This window comes from Triticum urartu, chromosome 3A (assembly GCF_056163025.1).
Source record: "Triticum urartu cultivar PI428250 chromosome 3A, HENAU_Tu73, whole genome shotgun sequence".
NCBI classification, from domain to species: Eukaryota; Viridiplantae; Streptophyta; class Magnoliopsida; order Poales; family Poaceae; genus Triticum; species Triticum urartu.
In genome coordinates, this window is record NC_141875.1 from 562,809,694 (window position 1) to 562,832,858 (window position 23,165).

General features: G+C 43.0%; 1 protein-coding gene, 2 long non-coding RNA genes and 1 pseudogene across 4 annotated transcripts; 2 read left to right on the plus strand and 2 right to left on the minus strand.

Moving 5' to 3' along the window:
• The first annotated feature begins 806 nt into the window (after positions 1-806).
• LOC125545099 (uncharacterized) lies at positions 807-10,757 on the plus strand. Its single transcript, XR_007299896.2, has 3 exons — positions 807-1,107; positions 10,370-10,523; positions 10,613-10,757. It is a non-coding gene; the product is annotated as an uncharacterized LOC125545099 (long non-coding RNA).
• Positions 3,545-10,621, minus strand: LOC125545098 (putative LRR receptor-like serine/threonine-protein kinase PAM74; annotated as a pseudogene). The gene is made up of 9 exons (XR_015619398.1): positions 10,411-10,621; positions 9,629-10,199; positions 8,892-9,384; positions 5,389-5,533; positions 4,903-4,974; positions 4,768-4,795; positions 4,612-4,692; positions 3,780-3,949; positions 3,545-3,682 (listed from the first exon to the last, which is right to left on the minus strand). The product of XR_015619398.1 is annotated as a putative LRR receptor-like serine/threonine-protein kinase PAM74 (transcript).
• Positions 3,633-4,895, plus strand: LOC147980532 (uncharacterized). Its single transcript, XR_015619399.1, has 3 exons — positions 3,633-3,703; positions 3,800-3,866; positions 4,550-4,895. It is a non-coding gene; the product is annotated as an uncharacterized LOC147980532 (long non-coding RNA).
• Positions 10,758-12,652: 1,895 nt separating the features above from the next.
• LOC125545100 (senescence-induced receptor-like serine/threonine-protein kinase) lies at positions 12,653-21,039 on the minus strand. Its single transcript, XM_048708967.2, has 12 exons — positions 20,909-21,039; positions 19,261-19,828; positions 18,430-18,923; positions 17,827-17,971; positions 17,563-17,634; positions 17,411-17,476; positions 17,227-17,307; positions 15,076-15,233; positions 14,726-14,961; positions 14,444-14,570; positions 13,686-13,745; positions 12,653-13,573 (listed from the first exon to the last, which is right to left on the minus strand). The coding sequence occupies exons 1-12, from the start codon at positions 21,015-21,017 to the stop codon at positions 12,900-12,902; spliced, it is 2,790 nt and encodes a 929-aa protein (XP_048564924.1). The 5' UTR covers positions 21,018-21,039; the 3' UTR covers positions 12,653-12,899.
• Positions 21,040-23,165: the final 2,126 nt, after the last annotated feature.

Below are 23,165 nucleotides of genomic sequence, written 5' to 3' on the forward strand. Positions count from 1 at the left end.
ACGACGGCGGAAATAAGGCTCCCAGAGCGGGCTGTCGGGGACGTACCGTGACCCCTCCCTCGCCGCACGCGACAGGGACGAGCGGATGCGTGCGATCTCCGCACGCCGCGCCGCGCCGATGGGTACCGGGGGCACCGGCACGCCGCCGGCGCTGATCCTCCATGCCCCGGGCACCCGCATGTCCGGCGGGACCGGGTACTCGGCCTCGAAAAGGAGGCGAGCCTCGTTCTCGTGGAGATGGCGGCGGCCGAAGCCGTTCGCCGCCGCGCCGTCGCCTGGGAAGCGCTCGGCCATTGCTGTGATGAACTGGAGACGGCGAGAGAGAGGAGAGGGAGGAACGACGACGACGAGAGAGTGTGAGATCGCCGAGTGCGTTGGGGCGCGTCTTATGTAGGCCGAGGCGCCGCCCGTGCGCGTGCCGCCGTGTGTACGCGTGGCGGGCGAGGGAGGGCGAGGGACGCGCGTCATCCGGTCTTCACTGCGCCGCCCGTGAGGCATCAATGGCGCAGACTGACCGGCGCGACAGCGCGGCAGCTTTGGCATTGATTCGCCGCGGGAAACGAGGCGATGAGGATGACGAAGGGCCGAGAAGAGAGCCGTGTCGCTGACGCAGCGGGCCCGCGGCTGTTTTGCGGCAAAACAGTTTGCCCCAGCACCCCAGGCACCCCCCAGCACGCCGGGTTCGGCCTGGATTCGTCGGCGCTGTTTTCGGCTCAAGCCGGCGAAAATCGGGTTCCTGAGACGTGACTGGGCCAATTTTTCGGCGCCGGCGTAAAAAAAACGACTGAAGAGGCCTTCCTGGGACGCGGCTGGAGATGCCCTAAGGCCTCGCCGCTTCGCCTTCAGGCACGGCGGGGTCGGCTCGCCCCCGTCGCCGCCCACTTCGACACCACCCCAGGGCACCGCCCCACTTCCATCGATCTGGCAACAGCTTTGCTCTGCTGCAGCGACGTGCTGCCCCAATATCCCGTACAGCTCGGGTTCCGAGGCGGAGGCAGAGGGTGAGGAAGCGCAGGCGCTGGCGCTGCAGCTCGCGGACAAATCGAGGGAACTGCCCGTGGCGCGGACGGCGGGCGGTCGGGCGGGCGGTCGGGCAACGAGAGCTAGGTATGTCATGTGATTGCATTTCTGACTTTTTCGTAGCTTAGGTGCCAACTCGCGTACCATGGACATGCTTGGATGATTTGGTAGAAGAAACAAGTACTGCAATTTGAATCCACATCCTTGCAATAGAGATTGGGGAGTAAAAGGCGGAATTCTTAGGCGGTAATGTGTAAGCAGTCTTAGGGTTTGTGTGGACTTAATGTGGAAGGGGACGCGTCATGCTTGAAAACTCGTATATGTAGTAAACAAGCAGTATTTGAAGCTGGATATGATAATTACTGAATTGCAGTCTATGTATGATCAATGACGATGCCAGTTAAGCAAATTACCAACATTATCTAAGCAGATGCAAATTACCAACACAGTAGGCGTTTTCGTTTCACCGTCCAGATAAGAGGCTTGTCTCTGACATCCTGCCGGCATGATCAGACTGGAAGTTCCCCTCGTTGCTTATCGCTGGAACTCCAGAAATCGCTAACTGGAACAACCTTGGAACCGCAGGCAAGCACAGTTTGAGCCTTGAAACAACCTCAGTCATGGTCGGCCTGTTGATGGCTGCGTTTTCGACACAGTCCATGGCAAGGTCTACCACACTCTGCAGAGAACTGGCATCATACTGATCCAACAACCTCTTGTCCACAACTTCGTGAATACTGCCTGTAGCAATCTTTTGGCGCGTCCAGTTTGTTAGATGGATGGTTTGAGGGTACACCAGCACCGGGGGCTGGCCAGTGATGATCTCCAAGAGTACGATACCAAAGCTGTAAACATCTGCCTTGACAGTGAGCTGGAAAGTTGCATGGTACTCGGGGTCAAGGTAGCCAAGAGTGCCAGCAGCAACAGTAGATATGTGTGTGCGAGCTTCATTAAAGGCCCGTGAAAGCCCAAAATCAGATATTATCCTCACCAGGTTCTTGTCCAGAAGGATGTTGGGGGTCTTCACATCTCTATGAACTATTGATGGGGTGCATGACTTATGTAAATACTCCAGTCCTGTAGTTTATTGGAACACATACTTTGTCAACACACACAGATATACACGAAATAAATGTAATAAACACATATTTGAATGTGGACCTTGTGCAGCATCAAGTGCAATATGAAGTCACTGTTCCCAATTCAAACTATGATCATCTCCTGCATCAAAACATACCAAATTAATGCAAGTACCGTTTGACACATGCATGGTAGAATAAATATCAGTTTTTTGTAATGCTTGAACATATTTAAGCTAACAGCTGATATGTTACACATGCAACTATTCACCAATAACCATACCATCAATTGGTGCATTAAGAATAAAAAACTCTGCATAATAGGCCCTTTGATCTTTGAAAGGTCACTGCCTTTCCTTCTCATTACCAGGGCACTTCTTTATATACAGATTTAATTAGCAAGAGAACTAAGCTATTGAAGTATTAATTTAAGACGTGCCTCTTGCTATGTTTCTTACTGGTTTTTGAAAGATCTACACGTCTATAATTTGTGATTATCATGTCATGGTTATTTCTCTGAGAGTGTAACTGTGGTCGCCCCAATTTGTTATCAGTCTATGTGACTAGAACCTGCGGCTCTAAAAATGCAGCTATGGTCGTCTCACTTTTTAGTACGGTGTCTATAACACAATAATTAGGCCCGCCAGCACCAACTCAACTGCATTGACAAGTAGCAGCAATAACAGTCTAGGAAATCAACTACAACTTTAACCTGGAGATTCAGTTTTAGCTCAGTAGGATGTCAAAGCATATAGATGGTCCCTATATATATGAAATGTAGTAGGTGGTTAACCAAAGCTGTTGGCATCTGAATCGCTGTTTAGTTGGTTTTGCAGGAAATAAAACTCTGACTTGGTTAACTTGCTTTTTAGACTGAACAAATTTTATTTTTGATTCAATGATTCAATTTTACTAAATTAAAGTACAGATGGTCCCTGTAAAAATTGTAATACAAGTTAGTGATCGTAAGTTCATAACAAAACTGCAAGTAGGTTGGCCATACCTATATCAAGTAGTCAACTATGCTGAATAGAAACTTCTAAGAAAAGTTAAGAGAAAAACCTCCTCTTAAAAGTTGTTGGAGATTTCCTCTGGGCATGAAATCATAAACGAGTGCTAGGCATTTCTTGTTTTGGCAATATCCTTCCAAAGTCACGAGATTCTTGTGATGGACTTTGGACAATGTTTGCACCTGCGGCAACGGATATAATTAGAAGCATCCTAGAGCTGAAGCCAATTACATCAATTTATTGAATATGGAGTGTGGAAACTGTTTAGATGGCTTGCAAACTTATAGTTTACTTTCTAGTAAAGAACTCAATGATATGGCTTGTTTTCGTATTATACCTCGGGGAGGAAGTCTGTTGACTTTGCTATTGATGTCTCCATAAGCACCTTAACAGCTACTTCATCACCATTTTCCAGTATGCCATGGTAAACAATACCGAAACCTCCTTTTCCAATGATTGATTGGAAGTCCTTAGTCATGAGCTTCAGCTCTGCATATGTGAACCGTCTGATATCAATGTGTAGGGGAGTTTCCTCTTCATATGTAGCATAGTCCTCATGGTCCCCCGAGTTCCCTGCAAAGTCAGAAAGTAAAGGTTTGAAGCTATTGTCTAATATCTATTGCACACTGCCTTGATGAAAAGGGAATTTAGGGGAGGAGTGTTTGCTTACCTTTATGGCATAATTTCCAGAGTATGCACATCACTACTAGGAGGGATACCAATACCACTGGAACTATCACTGCGATGAGCACGGCAGGTGTGGTGTGCTTCTTCTTATTTGAACAGTACATATCTTTTACTTTTGAGCATATGGGATTGCCTTCTAGTCTAGTGACACAACTGTACAACATATAAAAGTGTAATTAAGTTATCTCAAAATCTGCTACAATAGCTCTATGCAGTTATGATTATAACGTGCCTCCATTTTCTAACACAACTAACCTTCTGATAGTACTTCTAAACAGAACTAACCTCTAAAAGAACAAACTGCATGGTTTCTAGATCACTATTACTGGTACATTCGTATCTGGCTCTCGTATCGAAAGCCCATAGGTGATAAAGCATTTGTAGTTATTAGATGCTAGTAAATGTAACTGATGGTATGATTGGATCAATACAATGATCTCCAGAATGTGGCTTGCCACACTTTGTGGTGCCCGAATCGGCCACCACAACGTAGTCAAAAGCTCAAAATTGGTTGGAGTTTATGTGTATGACAAAGTGGGGCATGACATTAAGCTAGAGAAAGTCGAACTTGCCTAACTCTAGCTTGGCAAAGTATGTTATGAACCAAACACGCATTTAGCTTCTCAACTGTTTTTAACCAATGCACTTGCATTAATACGTTGTATGTGCAAAGACTGTTGCTAAACCTTAAATTGGTATGCATCATTAATCTATAAAACCAACCTTGGGTTGAGCAATTTCATTTTGATGCAGTTGTTCAGCTTGTTACAACAGATCATATCGAGTAAGCAGTCGTGCAACAGAGCATACCAAACCTTAAGTCTAGCAGACCGGCCTGGAATCTTCGAAGAATATAACTGGGGATTGGTCCCTCGAGCTTGTTATTTGCCAAATTACTGAAAAATAGTAGCTGGAATCATTCATGTAAAATTTATGTCATTAATCAAATACTGCTCAGCACAGGGACTTACAGAACTGCTAGTGACTTTATTTGACAGTCTGGAATGGTGCCCACCAGATTGTTATATAATTTGTTATTAGGGTCACAAAAGATGCCAACATGATTTCATTTGGCGCATCAATATTATGTCATAGGTATCACTTACAAATTTTCCAGTGATGTCATGTTCAAAAGTGATATGGCTAATCCACCTTCCAGTCCGCTGCTAGACAGATTTCTGCAAGATATTCATCTTAATAAGTACTCCCAAATTCATTTCTGATAGCGCCGAACTAATATGTATTTTTAAGACATTGTTTCTGTGCTTCAGGTTTGAACCAAATTAAGGGACTGTATGTAATCCCACATTTTGATATACCTCTTAACTGAATTGATTATACTTTTTTTTATCATTATCAATATACCTCATCAATTATTCTAAAATACTTCAATACAAGTGTAATAAAAATAATATCATGGGAGCCCTTAGTCTTTCTGTTTTTGCAATATACCCCTTTTATGTATAGAAAATTTGTATATGTGCAAATCGAAGGAAATATATGGACCAAATGTTTTTTTTATAGAACTCACTTGAGTATACAGTAATATAGTTTATTAGGAATAAGAGTACTGGTCCTGGTTACATTCTTACACTCGGACAATCCTTGGATTCTTGTTGCTACTGGAGTAGCTGCAAGTCAAACCTTCCCAGGTATACTCTCTTGGGGAGCATGGATCTCCGTTCCAGTCTATTCTTGTCAAATTGTAGTGTGCTTTTACTTGTTTCATGTAATTGACTGCAATAACAAAAAGAGAATGAAAACAAACATGACTGGATTAATGGCAAATATATATGTTGGGCATAAGATTATTGTAGTATTAAGCATGATATAATAACAGCATAAGAAGATACATTATCATTTCATTTTATAAGGCTGAATAAATTGTATAAGTTTACTTATCTACTATGGTCTTCCTCGTGGCTAATTAGCATTTGACATGTACTCCCTCTGTAAACTAATATAAGATCGTATATATCACTGATCTTATATTAGTTTACAGAGGGAGTAGAATATAGTTTACTCAAAAGTTGAGTGCACAAATTAGTAGATCACTGATCTTATATTAGTTTACAGAGGGAGTAGAATATAGTTTACTCAAAAGTTGAGTGCACAAATTAGTTAGGATAATCTTGTTTCTGTAACTTCAGTGAAGAAGATCTTGACTATGTCAAATGGAGTCGGGAATCCTTAGGGGTCTACACACCGAGAACTTGGTCATTAACATCTATTCTATTATGTACTAAAAGTATACCACAACAGAAAAATAGCACAATACAAAAAAAAGGTGAACACGAAAACTATCACAAAAAAGGCAAAACATTCGGCCATTGGTCTGGTGGCACTTTTATAATCAAGACCGTTAGGTTTTCATAAACGTACCTATACAGATCATGACAATTAGATGTTCATAACTGCGAATAAACAGATCATGGCCATTAGATTATCATAACTGTATGTAAACATATCACAACCACTAGATCTCCATAATTGTACCTAAACAGATCTCAGCCATTAGATTATCATAATTGCACTTAAACATATCACAACTATAGATCTTCGCACCTAAACAAACCAGGCCCAGAGATCTGCATAATTCTCCCTAAACATATAACAATGAGTACATTACAACAAATCACCACATTGGCCACTATATCATGTATGTAACCACCACTTTTAGGAAATTTAACAAACAAACAAAAATCGCTTTCTTCAAGCTTGCTGTCTACGACCACTCAAATAACATAACATTGAAATCGATAATATACTAGAAAAATCTCTCATATATGATTCCACAGCTAGTATTTAATGAGGCTTGTTTCAGCGTTAATTGTATGTATTTTCATTCAAAGTTAACTGTTGCTGGTGTCATGTGCAAATTGTACCGCAGACGGAGATGATACTGTGATTTCCATGTAGTTTATTGGACTCGCAGCAGTCAATACATTTCTTTTTTGACTTAGCACTGAGGGACGACAACTCAGCCTTTTGTTCACTTGGCATCTTCTGATAGAAAGATACCATGTGTACGTTTGTTCTTATATTATCTATTTGAGGCTATAAGAATGTACAGAGATGTGATTGCAAGTTCATTTTCTAATTAGTAGTTCCTCCGTCCCATATTAATTGACGCTCAAACGGATGTATCTAGCACTGAAATATATCTGTTTGAGTGTCAATTAATATGGGACGGAGGGACTATGATTGACTTGGCAATAAATCTCCAAATGATCTCCATTAGATGGTTAATAATTTTTAATAGTACAAGCTTGAGGTGTATGCTCAATTATTCATTACATAATAGTGTCAAATTCTTGTGTTGCTACAACTTTGATACTGAACTAAAAATCACAAAAGCTATGGTCAATGCAAAGTTGTAAATTCAAGATTTTTCTTGAAAGTGAACCATTTTTTTCTATTGGAGTTTCTCCTTGCTACTAGATTTTAGCATAATCAGTTCCCCTTTTAGGATTGAGAATTTGTCTCGTTTCCAAATATGTATGCTTTCTTATTTTATGTTTATATGTGCCAACAAAATTGTTTGGTGATCCACAGTCCCTCAGAGTGGTACTGGATTACTTCCATGCACAGATGGTGCACAGTTGTCATTTAATTGTCCGCTGCCTGTGTGGGTTAGTGCTTGTAATACTTCAACAACGGGTTTACCACCTCTTTCAGTTAGTGCATCATTGAACTGATCTCTCAATGCCCGCTCCAGCAAGGTCCAAATGTTGGCATTAAATTTGTTTCAGATGATTTCCCAATTGTACACTACAATGTCTCCTAGTGGCAACACATGATAATTTTGTACCATACTTGCAGTTAATTGCAAATTTTGGGAAAGAAAGAAAAAGAGGGATGCATCATATGTTTTCTGGAAGGCGATGCAGTCTACCTATCCTCATCTGATGAACATGAAACTATGACATGAACTAAGTGAACATAAATTATGACTTTTTTTCTCTCTCTACATTTTTGTGGATCTATATGCTGTTCCTAAATTAAGTTGATAGACCCTTCTCTGTTCAAGCTATTGTAGAACATGAAACGATATACTTTGCACATTACATGGTGGATTTTAGTCTTTTGCAACAGTGACCCAATATTTTCTTTTGTCGAAGGTAAAAGGTAGGGCTGCGAACTATCACAAGAGTACACTGCCACCTAAGCAAAAAGAGGATGTGGCACTGCAATTAAGGATGTGAGAAGATTCTAGTATCATAACACGTCAAACAAGAAAAGTTAATTAGTAGATCCTAGCTACAATCTGGTATTGAGATTTTGTGCATGATACTAGTCTATGATACTATCTAGGGATGAAAATGGAGCACAAATGGATGGAACCGAGTGCAAGCAATGACCCCAGCACAAAGTAATAGATACAATCAACACAACATTGAAGGCCCCCCACCCCACCCAACAGACACAAACACACACAAAAGCGTGGTACTTTAAAACAACTCCCTCCGTTCCAAATTATAATATGGTCTAACTTTTCCTGAATCAGATGTATGTAGACACATTTTAGTGTGTTCACTTATTTCAGTCCGTACGTAGTCTATATTAAAAATATCCAAAGCAGCTTAAATCTAAACGTTAATACCAAACATTTTTTTTGTAAATCAAAGGATATAATACGATTAAATCTTATGCCATACTCAAAGTACTATTTTTTGGGCTTGGCATGTTTAAATGTACATGTCTAGGTTTTCTTGGATTCTCTAGGATTAGTTTGGTTTTCTTGGATTCTCTAGGATTAGTTTGGTTTCTCTTGGAAATGTGTCATTCATAGTAATAATAACTATGTAACAGTTTGCAACAAAAGCAAGAAACCGCGTTGGCATCTCAAATGTATATACTCTTCTTACAAGAATTAGATTATTAAAACTATAAGTAAGAGGTGACTAAAGCATAGCCCACGCAAATAACTGTGCTAGATTGTTTAAAAGCAGGAATCTGTAGATACACTTCAGGCAGTTTAAGCAGGTGAATATACTGCATGATGATAATGCGAATGTACCACATACATGACATATGTGTCATAAATGTATATGTGTAATAAGTGTGCAATATCCAGATCGATGATCGGTCTTACCATCCTCGGAGTCAGTGGTGAAGTTTTCCTTCCGAAGGAGTGAGTACACCTCGAACGCGTTGATGAGCGGGGGGAGGCTCGAGCCGCGCGTCTTGTTCAGGGTGTACACTGCATCGCCATTATACAAGAACTGCCCACTGTTGTACAAACTACTGGCCTGTAATCGCGACGGGGAGAAGCCCCGATGTAGTACATCGCCGGCATTGTAGATGTCAAAGCTTCTCTGCATGTTGTTACCACTGATTTCAGCAAAGTGGAAGATTGGGAGAAGGCGGACGCTCTCGGGAACAACATTGGGACCCAGTGACGCGTTAATCACGATGAGGAGTAGTTCGTGTCTAGGGTCGTGGCCTTCTGGAAGATGGCCATCGGCACATTGAAGTAGTCGTCGCCAGGGAGAATCTCCACTTGACTGCTAGTGTTCAGGTTGATCCAGGGGTAAGAATTGAGTGCCCACTGCTCCCAGAACCGGTCGTAAGGGTCCACTGGATATCTGCATCGCACACAAAAGACAAGGGAAATCATGTAAATAGCTAGCTAGCACGATACCACTGCCTTTTGGTTCCATTGGAGCTGGTAATCTCACATTCTTGGCAAGTTGAGATGTACTTTGTTTTCTGTTAGAAGTAGTTGTGGGATTCAGAAAGCATAAGAGCATTGACAGGCCAACAGATTTTAAAACCATTGACAGGCATAATTCAGTTATGATCCAAAAATATGATTGATGTCAGTCTCACCTTGTGATAAAGTTAGTGGCTTCACCGAATCTGATCCGTCTAAAGTAGCCCACTGATACGGAAGTATTCACAAAAGGGTACATCGCATCTAGCAGTGGCCTCAGCTCCAACGCAGACACGGATGGAGTCCCTAAACCGAAGTTTATCAGGCAGACTGACACAGAGTCGCCCGGAGCAACGGTGAGCACCTCCTTCCATAATGTGTTTGATGGATCCATATTTGTTAAGTTCAGCGTATCCCAAAAATTGACGCCGATATGGAGCCCAAACAGAAACAAAGTCCCGTCCACAGTCCTGTTCAACCCATCGTAGTCTCCGTAAGTAAACAAGGCCCTCAGCAAAAACTTTTTACCAGTGGTGGATGGCAGCGTGTAGCAATTCCGTGAGCCGTTGGGGAAGCTCCTCAAGGTTTTTTGGCTCTCATATACCGCACCAGACATGAACTCTGCTGCTATTTGGTGGGTCAAACCTCCCTCGACGAATCCAACATCGGACAGGAGCTGTATTCCTCGTATGACGCTGTCCTTGTAGGGGCTAGTGTTTCTGTACCCACAGTCGAGGCTTATGAATCCTGCATAACGGAGAATATGTATCGATTTCATGTGCTTGAAGTTTAAGATATGCTCAAAGATCAAAACCTGTGCGACTAGGGACCCAATAGCTAATAATATGTGAGTGTTAAGATCTTAGTAAACTGAGATTTCTTAAGTTGGACTGAAGTAAACTGAACTGTGCATGCAGAGCTTACAGAGGAGCAGGGATCTAGAAGAGAAAAGCATTACCAGAGGTAGAAGACTGGCCATGGACTCGAGTCATCGTGATCAGGATGAGCAGCAGCAGTGCCAAGATCCATGTCGGCATTCTACTTGCCAAGCAACTGAAGCTGATCACCATGGTATTCCTCGGTTCATGCAATGTTCTGTTCTGAAGTAATCATGCAAAACTAAGAGGCTACAAATGACTTATGTATGAGTTATTTGGCAGATAGACACAAGCAACGCAGTTTAGTACTACAGGATCTGGATTGACTTGGCCTCGGCACTTGATTAACAATGTGGGGAAACAGAGCGGTCTGTTCATCAGTAGGTAACCATCTCGTGAGAGCAATCATCTAAGAAAGGAAAGTGCAACTTGCCATGGATTTTAGTTTAACAATCTCTGCCTTGACGTACTGCCCATCAGCATGATAACGAAGTGCCAGTTTGAAGATTCGTGCATTTTGGCGAATCATGCAAGCAGCTCGCTCCTACAAGCTATAGCGACGCCTGCTGACGTTTCTCTGAACCAGTCTTCTGTGCTAAATTAAAAAGAGAGTGGCAGAGTGTAGTTCAGTAGTTACAAGACAAAAAGAAGAGGACAACTTGCAAGGCCAGTTCAATGACGTTGCGGTAAAAAAAATGTTTGGTACTGTTATTTAAAAATATACATTCAACGTGTATTTGAAAAATGTTGAACACTTATTAAAAAAATTTAAAAACATGTTTATGAAGAAATATTATTCATGTATTTGAAAATTGTTAAACATGTATAAAACTATATTTTAAAAAATATACAATATGTATGAAGAAATAGATATCAAAACATACATTTGAAAAAATCTTATTCATTGGAAATTTTTAAACGCATATAAAATGTTCCTGATGTATATGAAAAATGTGTACAAAAAATTTATACATGTTTTAGAAAATAAATAAAAAAAGTGAAGAAAATCAAAGGATAAAAATAAAAAAATCTACGAAAACCAGAGAAAATAAAATAAAACCGCTGCAAACAGTGGAAAAAAATCATTAAGAAACCACAGAGGGAAGAAAAAAAACACGCGTTCTCAGCTACAGTGTTGGGCTGGCTCTGTAGCCCCCGCGCAGAGGCGAGCAGGAGCTCTTGCCTCGCAGTAGGCGATAAATGGCTCTGGCGGTAGAAAATGGCATCGGCCTAGATTGGGAAGACCCGTAACAAGGCCCGTAGCCCCTTCGCCGTCAGGCACGGCACTGGCCGCCGGCGCCGCCCACTTCGACTCCACACCATGGCACGCGCCACGGGCATCAGTCGGGAAAAAGCTTGCTGTGCTGCCCACTATCTCTTGTCCAGCTCCGGTTTCGAGGCGGAGGCCGAGGGGGAGTGGGCGGAGGCGCTGCCCCTCGCGGACAAGTCAAGGAACAGCGCCGAGAGCTAGGTATGTCATGTGATTGCATTTCTGCCCTTTCATAAGCTCAGGCCCTCAAGCGCCAACTCGCGTACCATGGCATAATAACGTTGTGTTAGACTCCGGAGATGCGCAGATGATTTGGTAGAACAAACAAGTACATAAGTACTCCCCCCGTTTCTAAATATAAGCCTTTTTAGAGACACTTCCCTTTTTCAGTGGGCATGATCTGAACCCAGGGGCATCTGCATCTACTTTTCAAAAAATGCATTTTAAGTACGTTTTAAAATCTTAAAAAAATCAAAAGAAAATTCCATGCATACATGTTCACAAATGTGTGTGCACGACGCAAAGTTTTGTGCAAAAATATGTTTTTGTTTTGTCTCCGAAAAAAAGACAAATTTCTGTGCTTCTAAATAGCGTTTTACGACATAATTTTTTGTCTTTTTTGCACAGGCCATAAAAAAAGTTATTTTTCCGTGAAACTTTATGCACACACATAGAACATGAATACGTACCATGCAGCCCTTTTCGGAATTTTTTAGCATTTAGAAATGTGTTTTTTAAAGTGGGTTCATATCTACCTGGGTTCATCCATGCACTTTCCTTTTTAGAGATTCCAATATAGACTATGTACGGAGCAAAATGAGTGAATCTGCACTTCAAAATATATCTATATACATTCGTATGTACTTCGTATTGAAATCTCTAAAATGATTTATATTTAGAAATGGTGGGAGTACTTTGCTTTGAATCCACAGCCTAGTGAGCGAGGTTGGGGAATAAAAGGAGGAATTCCTAAGCGGCAATGTGTAAGCAGCCCACTTGTCCTAGGATTGAGGTGTGTGGATTTAATGTATAAGCACCAATTAATCGACCACCAAGTTCTCAAATGGAAGGGGATGCTTCATGCCTGAAAACCATTACCGGCAGTAAACGAGCAGTATTATAAACTGAAAATGACACAATTACTGAATCATCTTTTTTTTGCCGGGACATTACTGAATTTCGTTATAAACTGAAAATGATACAAGTACTGAATTCTGATTTACGGACGATATGGTGATGCACTTAAGTAAATTACCAAAAGTTATCTAAGTAGATGCCACAAAAAACACAGTATCCCTTTCACCGTCCAGAAAAGAGGCTCGTTTGTGACATCCCATTGGTATAGCCAGACTGGAAGGAGCTCCCCCCGTTGCTTGCTCCTGAAATCATCAGCTGGAACTGCCTTGGAATTTCACTATCCATGGAGTAGGTACGTCGAGGGGTCGCAGAAGCAGACTGCTTTTCACTTGAAACCGCTGGCAACAACCCTTTGAGCCTCGTGGCAACCACAGTCATGGTTGGCCTGTCGATGGCTGCGTTTTCCACGCAGTTCATGGCAAGGTCCACCACGCTCTGCAGGGAACTGGCATCGTACTGATCCAGCAGCCTCTTATCTACAACATCGTGAATGCTTCCCATAGCTATCTTTTGGCGCACCCAATTTGGTAGGTGGACGGTCTGAGGGTCCATTAATAGTGGGGGTTGTCCGGTGATGATCTCCAAGAGCACGACGCCGAAGCTGTAAACGTCTGTCTTGACAGTGATTTGGTAAGATGCATGGTACTCGGGGTCGATGTACCCAGGAGTGCCAGCAGCAGCAGCAGTAGATATGTGCGTGTGAGCATCGTTAAAAGCCCGCGAAAGCCCAAAATCAGATATTATCCCCACCAGATTCTTGTCCAGAAGGATGTTGGGGGTCTTCACATCTCTGTGCACTATTGATGGGGTGCATAACTCATGTAGATACTCCAGTCCTGCAGTTTATTCAAACCCGTACTTTGTCAACACACATACATGACCTAGAAAAGAAGAGAACACACACATACATACATGGCCTAAAGGCAAACACACAACTGAAATGCGGACCTTGTGCAGCATCAAGTGCAATATGGAGTCGTTGTTCCCAATTCAAACTATAGTTACCTCCTGCATCAGTACATACCTAATTAATGTGAGTTCCATTTGATATGTTCATGGTACTAGCATAAATACCAATTTCTGTAATTTTTGCACATATCTAAGCTAACTAATACATGCACTTTGATCTTCAAGAGATAACTGCTTTTCCTTTCCTCTAGTGGAGCATTTTTATGTACAAATCTAATCAGCGAGCGAACCAAGTTATTGACATATTCTTTGAACACATACCTCTCTAGTTTTTGGTTTGTTGCTGGCTTTGAAAGATGTACATGTTTATAATTTGTGGCTATCATGCCATGTTTAGGACCTATGACTAAGAATGTGACTGTGGCAGCCCCAATTGTTTACCTGATATTTATGATCATGCCATGACTATGACATTAAGATATGCTGCTCTGCGAATGCAGCTATGGTGGCCGCAATTGTTAGTACATTATCTACACAGAGTAAATTTGGTCTACCAACTCAACTATATTGAATAGCAGCAGTAACACTTTAGTCAATCAACTACACCTTTAACATGGAATTCAGTTTAACATGAATACCCTGATTGCAGTACAATGTCAAAGCCAGAGTAGCTTGGTTTTATAGTTTAATTTTTTATAGTAAGACTAGGTCATGTCAAATTAGTGATAATAATTAACTGCAAGCCTAAGTCAGCTATGCTTGATAGGAACACTAATAAAAGTTAAGGGAGAAACCACCTCTTAAAAGCTGTTGAAGATTTCCTCTAGGCATGAAATCATAAACAAGTGCTAGGCATTTCTTGTTTTGGCAATATCCTTGCAAAGTCACGAGATTCTTGTGATGAACTTTGGACAAGGTTTGCACCTGCGATAATTGATAGAGTTACCAAACATCCTAGACCTGAAGCCAGTTGCATTGTTTTATCGAATATGGACTGTGGAAATGATTTTGTAGGTTTTGCAACCTTAATTTTGTCTTGAGGAAAGTAATGACGTGGCCTAGTTGGTTTTGTGTTATACCTCAGGGAGGAAGTCTGTTGACTCTGCTATTGATGTCTCCATAAGCACCTTAACAGCTACTTCATCGTCATTCTCCAGTGTGCCATGATAAACAGTACCAAAACCTCCTTTTCCAACGATTGATTGGAAGTTGTTTGTTATGTGCTTCAGCTCTGCGTACGTGAACCGTCTGATATCAATATGTAGTGGAGTTTCCTCTTCATACATAGCAGAATCTTCATCATCTCCTGACTTCCCTGAAGAGTCAAGAATTTGTTTTTTACATGAAAGTTTAGGTACGAAGCTGCTGTCTTCTGTTTACCATATTGCACTGATGAAAGGTAAATTTAGAGCATAGAATTTCGTCTTACCTTTCCAGTATAACTTCCAGAGTATGCCCATCACTACTAGGAGGGATACCAGTACCACAGGAACTATCACTGCGATAAGCACGGTAGATGTGGTCTTCTTCTTCTTCTTTGAACAGTATGTATCTTTGACGTTTGAGCATACAGGATTGCCTTCTAATCTAGTGATACAATTAAATATCATGCGTAAAAAATAAGCTCAAAAGATCTCAGCTTCTCTATAAAGCTATGATTAATTGATTATAACACACCTCTATGTTCTAACACAACTAACTTGCTAATAGTGCTTCTAAACATCTCTACCTTCCAAAAGAACAAACTACATGGTTTCTAAATCATGTGCAGTTACTTTTTTTTAGAAAAGGAGGATGACCCCCGGCCTCTGCATCTGGGAGATGCATACAGCCACTTTATTGATTATTCTCGAGGACCTTACAAAGTATTACAACAATGTGCCTGAATCCACCATCTTGGCAACACATGCCGCTACTCCTATCCAAAATGATGAAGGGGTGCTAGCTGGGCCACTACCCAAACCACTCACCTAAGCCTAACATCAAAAGCCGGAAGTCGAAACATATTCGGAAGCCCCAGCCGAGCCACATACTGGGTCTGGGGCACAATCCGGTCAGACGCACTCGTGTGTCGTCGCCGCCATCTTCCACAGGTCCGTCTTCAGATCATATTGAGGCTTCTACCTTGTCTGGCCACTCTGCTATCGACGTCACCATGACGCCAGACAGCAACCTCCTCCTGCGCGAATCCATCTCCGTGCATCGGACGCCGAGCCTCCACAACGCCATGCCGCCGATATCCGCCGCCATCGATGTGTGAGATGAAGCACCGCTCCACCATCCCCCAGCCAGCACTTACTCCAAAACGATGCCCCCAGGAGGGAAAGCGATAAAACGCCATCATCGTCCGATCCGGAAGACCCAGATCTAGGGTTTCCCCCGAAGCATCCCGAGCCTGATGACGCAGACTGCAACGACGATGCCTCGACAAGGGAACGACATCTAAGACGCCGCCATCGTCCGCCATGACCGTAGTCAGCGCGATTTTCATCGACAGTTGCTCCACCAGACGTGCGCCGACGTCGCTGGTCCCTTCAACCGGAGCAAACTCCAAAACAATGCCCTAAAGAGGGACTACGACGCAAAAGCGCCGCCATCGCTCGATCCCAAGGAGATCTAGGGTTTCCCCCGTAGTTGCCCGCGCTGTTAAGGGCCAGACAAGGGTAGAATCCCGCGGATCTGCCCAGCTGCCGACGAGTCGCACCCACCACCGTGCCGACGACTGACCAGCGATCAATCCGGCCGCGCCGCCGCGAACCGATCCGGTCACACCGCCGCCGTCCCTGGCGGCCGCGACGCACCAGATCGCAAGGCCTCCTGCCGCAGGGAATCAACGTCGCCGAGGTGCCGCCACCACCCACCGTGGCGACCGGCCCGCCGCCACGCTCCGGCCCGGCGGCGCCGGCCCGCGCCAGCCCCACCCGAGCGAGAGGGCTCGAGTCCCCGCCGCCGCCGGCGACGGCTAGGCTTCGCCTGGCCGCGCCCTTGGATGGCGGCGAGGGAGGAGGAGGAGGAGTGGGAGAGGTTCGGCGGCGATGGGATCTGGGGCCTCCCGGTCGCCCACGCGGGGGGCGGCTCGGGAGGGAGACGTACGGGACGGGACGGGATCTCAGCACTAATAGGTCCTTATCTACCTCTCATTTTGAAAGCCCATAGATGACAAAAGTATTTATAGTCACTAGATGCTAGTACATGTAATTAAAGGCACATTTGGATCGATAAAATGCACAGGGAAGTGTGTCTCGAAGATCTTTTTGTGGCATCCAGATTGGCCACCACAATTTGGTAAAAAAATATCAAAAGTTTATGTATATGCCAAGTGGGGATGCTCTGGCATAGTGCTAGCAAAGTGTGGCACGCCACAAGTATGCCACTAACCAAACAGTGGCCAGAAAAAGGCAAATTCAGATGCGTTTTAACTTTTAACCAATGCACTGCTATATGTGCAAAGATTCTGCTAAACCTGGAATTGTTTTCTTTGATAACCAACTTTATGCTGAGCCTATTCCTTTTAGGTGTAGTTGTTTAGTTTTAAGAAAAAAAATCTAGTAAGGAATTGTGCAATGGAGCATGGCAAAACCTTAAGTCCAGCGAACCGGCCTGAAATCTTTGAAGAATAGAATCAGGGATTGGTCCATCTAGCTTGTTATTTGACAAGTCACTGAAAAATGATAGTAAAAATCATTCATCTAAAATTTAACAATCAACCACAAATGTAATCAGCACTACCATCAACCACAGATGTAATCAGCATGTAGACTTACAGAAATTTAAGTGACTGTAATTGATAGTCTGGAATAGCTCCCGTCAAATTGTTGTGTGATAAATCCCTATATATATATCGTTATTAGGATCACAAAACATGTCAACATAATTTCATTGAGCCCATCAATATTATGTGGTGGGCGCCACTTACAAGTTTTCAAGCGATGTCATGTTCATGAATGATATGGCAAATCCACCCCTCAGTCTGCTGGTAGACAGATTTCTGCAAAACCAACTCATTTTAATACAAGTCATCTTAATCTAGTGATAGCATCAAGCTAACATGGATTTTGAAGATAACGTAAATATTTTTATGTGGTTCAGGTCTACACTAAATTACATGTGCTTTCGGGTTTCAACTAAATTACATGTGTTTTCAAAATGTATATGATATAAGTCCTGGTTATGCTCTTACACTGTGACAATCCTCGGATTCTGGTTGCTCTTGGAGTAGTCGCAAGTCAAACCTTCCCAAGAATACTCTCTTGGGGAGCATGAATCTCCATTCCAGTTTCTTTGTGCCAAATTGTAGTGCGTCTTGACTTCTTTTATATACTTGGCTACAACAGCAAAAGACAATGGAAACAAATATGCGCGGCATAAAGTAGCTGTATAAGTTGGGTATGGGCGGCTTATATTGTATGTTTTTAGAAGATGAAAAGATTAGCTTAAGAAGTTGCAATATCATTACATATATATCCAAATATTATCTTATCATAGAACTGATAATTGTACTAATTCATTTATCATCTATGATCTTCCCATGGCACATTGGTATCAATTGACCTTAAGAAGATGGCTTACTCAGGAGTTGAGTGTACAACTAAATCTGTTGGTTGATAAATTTAATCCTATTACTCTAGTAAAGATCGTGACAATGTCAACTGGAGTTTGTTAATCTTTAGGGGTCTAGACAGCGAGACCTCGGTCATTAGCATTGGAAACTGCAAGATGATCATGTGAATCTGTCATACATGGCAAATGTGCAATGCATGTGCAGTATGTAAATTAATCTTACCATCGTCAGAGTCAGTGGTGAGATTATCCATCCGGATGAGCGAGTACACCTCCAAAGCGTTGATGAGTGGTGGAAGACTCGAGCCGCTCGTCTTGTTCAAGGTGAAGAATACATCGGCGTTGTGCAGGAAGTGCCCAATCTTGTACTTGCTGTCCATCTGGAATCGCGGCGGGGAGAAGTCTGGAAACAGCAAACCTTCGGCGCTGTAGATGTCAAACCTCCTGCTCAGGTTGCTGTTGCTGATATCAGCAAAGTGAAAGATCGGGAGAAGCTGTAGGCTCTTGGGGTCTAGATTGAGATCCGCTGCCACGGAGATGCGCATGCTGGAGTTGTTCATGTCTACGGTCAAGGCCTTCTCGAAGATGGCTGACGGCATGCTGAAGAGATTGCTGCTGGGGAGGCTGTCCACTTTATTGACAGTGTCCAGGTTGATAAAGGGGTAGAGAATTTTGTCGTAGCTTTCCCAGAACCGGTCATAATCATCTGTTGGATATCTTCATGGCAAACATAGACAAGGAAAAATAGATAAATAGGCAGCACATCATGCTAATGTTTTGGTATTTAGTATTTACTTAAAAGGCACTTGCTATAGGATTTAGCAATCCCAACTTCGTATCACCTTGAGATTTAATTTTTGTTACGTATACAACTTAAACGTAATTGCAGGATCTAGAGCCAAACACTTTAAATGCATTCGATCTGAATTATGCCTGTAAATGGTTCTATATTTAGTTTTTTTTACCCGCAAAAAAAAACTAAATATAGAACCATTGACAGGCATGATTCAGATCAAATCTTATAAATTAATAATGGATGGAAGCCTCGTCTCACCTTGTGATAGGGTCAGCGACGTTGCCAAATCTGATCCGCTTAAAGTAGCTGATTGACATTGAAGTATTCACAAAAGGGTACATGGTATCTTGCAGTGGTCTCAGCTCCAATGAAGACACGAAGGGAGTCCCTGTACCGAAGTTTATCAGACAGACCAACAGGTTGTTGCCTGGAGCAACAGTGAGCACCTCCTTCCATATGGTGCTTGATGGATCCATATTTGTCAAGTTCACCCCCTCCCAGAAATTGACACCGATGTGGAGCCCAAACCGAAACAAAGACCCGTCCATAGTTCTGTTCAACCTATCGTAGTTGCCGTAAGTAAATGTGGCCCTCAATAGATACTTCTTGCCAATGGTGGATGGCAGTGTATAGCAATTCCTTGAGCCGTCAGGGAAGCTCCTCAGGTTTTTTTGTTGCTCATTCGCTACACCAGACATGAACTCTTCCAAAATTTCGTAGCTCAAACCGCCGTCGACCAATTCACCATCAAAACGATACAGTATTTTTAGAGTGTTGTCGATGTAGGCACTAGTGTTTGTGAATCCACAATCGATGTTTACGAATCCTGCATAATGGAGAGAGTAAGTATCAGTTTCACGTGCTCCGAGTTTAAGATCTACCGAGAGCATCTCTAGCCCGTCCCTCGTAATTTCATTTAATTCCCCATTTTTAGGAATTAAACTTTTGTCCATCAAGCCCATCCCTCAAAACTTAATTTCCCAGATAGTTTTTTTGCACACAAATTCATTTCAAACACAAATTGAAACTAGTTCATTGCATATGAATCAACGGTATGACATTAAACATCAGACCTAGATCATACTGAGTGAACTCAATTGTATACCCATGTGGCAGTAAATACTCCGTTGGATCTTGAAAATCTAACGGCCAGATTCACACGGATTCGCCACCAAGCTCACAACCGTCTCCTCTTTCTTTGTGGTTGGTGTCAGAAGACGGTAGTTGAAGACCCTAGAGTTCCACGCGCATACCTCTTTATGGCTGCATACATCATTCTGATGCAGAGGCCAGGGGTAATCCTTTTTTTTTAAAACCTTTATTTTCTTCCCTGTGGGCACCATCCCGGTAATTCCTCTATCTATGACTATTTCTTGAACATGTCAGCACGTGAGGAGCCAAGCATAGCTATTCATAGGAGCGATTAGCCAATGACATCATAAGAGCATCACCGATTCGAGTACCTATAGTTAGTCCCGCTATTTTGAATGTAGAAGTACCTGATATGTTACATGCTTTTGCACGTACATCTTACTAGTATTCAGAAGTGCTCTTCTCAGAGAAAAATGGGCTAGAGGCCAGAGTTTTGGGGATGAAAAAAGCTGTTTTTTTTTAACTAAGAAATGACGGATCGGCTAGATGAGTGTTAATTCCCTAAACCAAAATGTTCTGTCCATATATATATGACTTTTGGGGGCTGGGCTAGAGATGCTCCAAGCAATGATCATGACATGTAATGGCTAGGCATGCGGTAGCTACTAATTTGTTGATTTCTGAGATTTTCAGTAAAGTGAGATTTCTTAAGTTGCACGCTGAAGTAAACTGAACTGTGGGTGCAGATGGAGCAGAGCTTATAAAGGTGCATGATATAGAAGGGTAAAAGCTCGGAGGATATGACATGAATTACCATCGGTAGTAGACTGGCCATGAACTTGAATCGTCGTGAGCAGGATGAGAAGCAGCGCAAAGGTCCATGTCAGCTTTGTACTTGCCGACCAACTGAAGCTGATCGCCATTTGGTGTTGTTCCGTTGTTGCAATGTTGGTAAGCAATCATGCAAATTAAGAAGCTTGGTATCCGCAACAAATGACTTGTGTACGCAGTTATATGGCCGAGGAAACCAAGTACAGTAACACAATTTAGTAGTATGCGGATTGACTTGACTTGACTTGGCCTCGGCGCTCAATTAACAATGTGGATGAAACAAAACGTTCTGATCATCAGTAGATGGCCTTTTCATGTAGGAAATGTAACTTGCATTTCACCTAAAATCGGAAAATGCAACTTGCCAAGTTGCCATGGAGTTTAGTTTGACTAGCTCGGTTCTAACCTACTACTGCCCGTCAGCGTGATAACGAGGTCCCAGCCCAGGATTGGTGCATTTTGGCGAGGAACCATGCAGGTAGCTCGCCCTTACAGCGACGCCCGCTGACATTTCTCTGAACCGGTCTTCTGTGGTAAATTCAGCGAGGGTAACAAAGTGTATATCTATGGTTACAAGACAAAAGTAAGAGGACAAGTTGCAAGACCAGTTCGACGATGTTGCGCCAAACCCAGCGTGACCTAACTAGGCTGACATAAAATGAGCGAGATCACGTATGTCTCCCCTCCGGTTCTGAAATATCATCTGGGATGTTTTACCCATGAATTTCCATGAGCATGCGGTTGGGCAATGCATGTCGAATTCTGGGAAACGAAGTAGAATTCATCGGCTGCGAGGTTTCAGCTTGGTTTCAATATTTGTTTTGGGTGCTTTCCCCTGCTTCTGCAAGCATCTACTAGAGCCAGGGCCGGCCCTGTGTTTCGGGAGGCCCTAGGCGAACTCGACGCCATATGCCCCTATGTCCTAAGATCATATATATGTATGTGTGTGCTTGGTACATAAACTTAAATATAATAATTGTTAGGCAATGCCATATTACAATAGAAATACTAAAAAGATAGAAAATTGAAACTAACATGATATGATTACCTCAAATAAGAACCAAATTCAACTGACTTCATCGACAACAATAATACTTAAGTACTTTCAGTTGTTGAATCTTCCGATCCCTTTCTATCTTTTTTTTTCCTTGTTTGAGCAACTGACAAATACTTCTTAGACAACATGGCGGGCTAATGTCCTAATATATTATGAAGAAAAAATTATTCAATGAATTAGAAATTTATACATAGAATGATTTGAATGATTGGAACCCTAGACATGTGCACAAAATGACAAAAAAAGGATGGTTGAATACATACTATGAAAGATTGAATTCGAAAACTTACATTAAAATTTTGGAACTTCGTGTACACTGAAATTAGAGGATGGATCATGGATGAATAGTTGAATACGTTCTAAAAAATAAAATAAATTGCTGAAATTGGGGTTTGCAGGGATGAAGAGTTATGCATGGATACGTATATGTACTGCTGTGGGCTTCGCTCACTGTTCACATACATACGTATACGTACTGCTGCAGGCTGCGGCTGCTGGATTGCCGCACGGCGGGCGACGCGCACAGCGGTGACCGAGGCGACCACAGCGACGAGAGGACGAACAGACGAGCGAGGCGTCCGCGAGATCTGATTTGTTTCACAATCGAAACGAGCGGCCCTGCCGTGCGGCGTGCGTGAGGCTTCGCTAATCGCTACCTGCTATCTGATGGGCCTACCTCATCTCGTTTTTATTCTCTCATAATTTTTTTCTCACCTATTTTTGCTTGGCTATATTATATATGTGCACTACATCATGGGCCCCTCCCTGGGCCGTCGCCCCCCTGCCCATACCCCAGGGCCGGCCCTGACTAGAGCACTAGAAGTTACTAGGTTTTACGCAGTTTTAATTTAGCCTCGGTAGAGCACTGGCATCTACCGAGGCTACAGTGCTAGTGGCAGCCTCGGGGCTCCTCAATGCGGGTACTTGTTGGCGCTGATCCGGCTCCGGTGACCTTGGGTCCGTGTCTCTCCGGCGTCCATGGTTGACGGCGTCGTATGCCGGGCAGCTCTGGCCTTGGCGGACCAGCAGCTGCGTCCCTTCTAGCTCGCTTGGCTCACCGATGTCCCGACAGCTATGGCCTCGGCAATATGGATCTGCGTTCCTCCAGTCCTTGTTTGCCGGCGTTGCTAATCGTCATCGGCCCACCTGCTTGTGGTTTGCTTTGCCGCCTGTCCTACCTGTA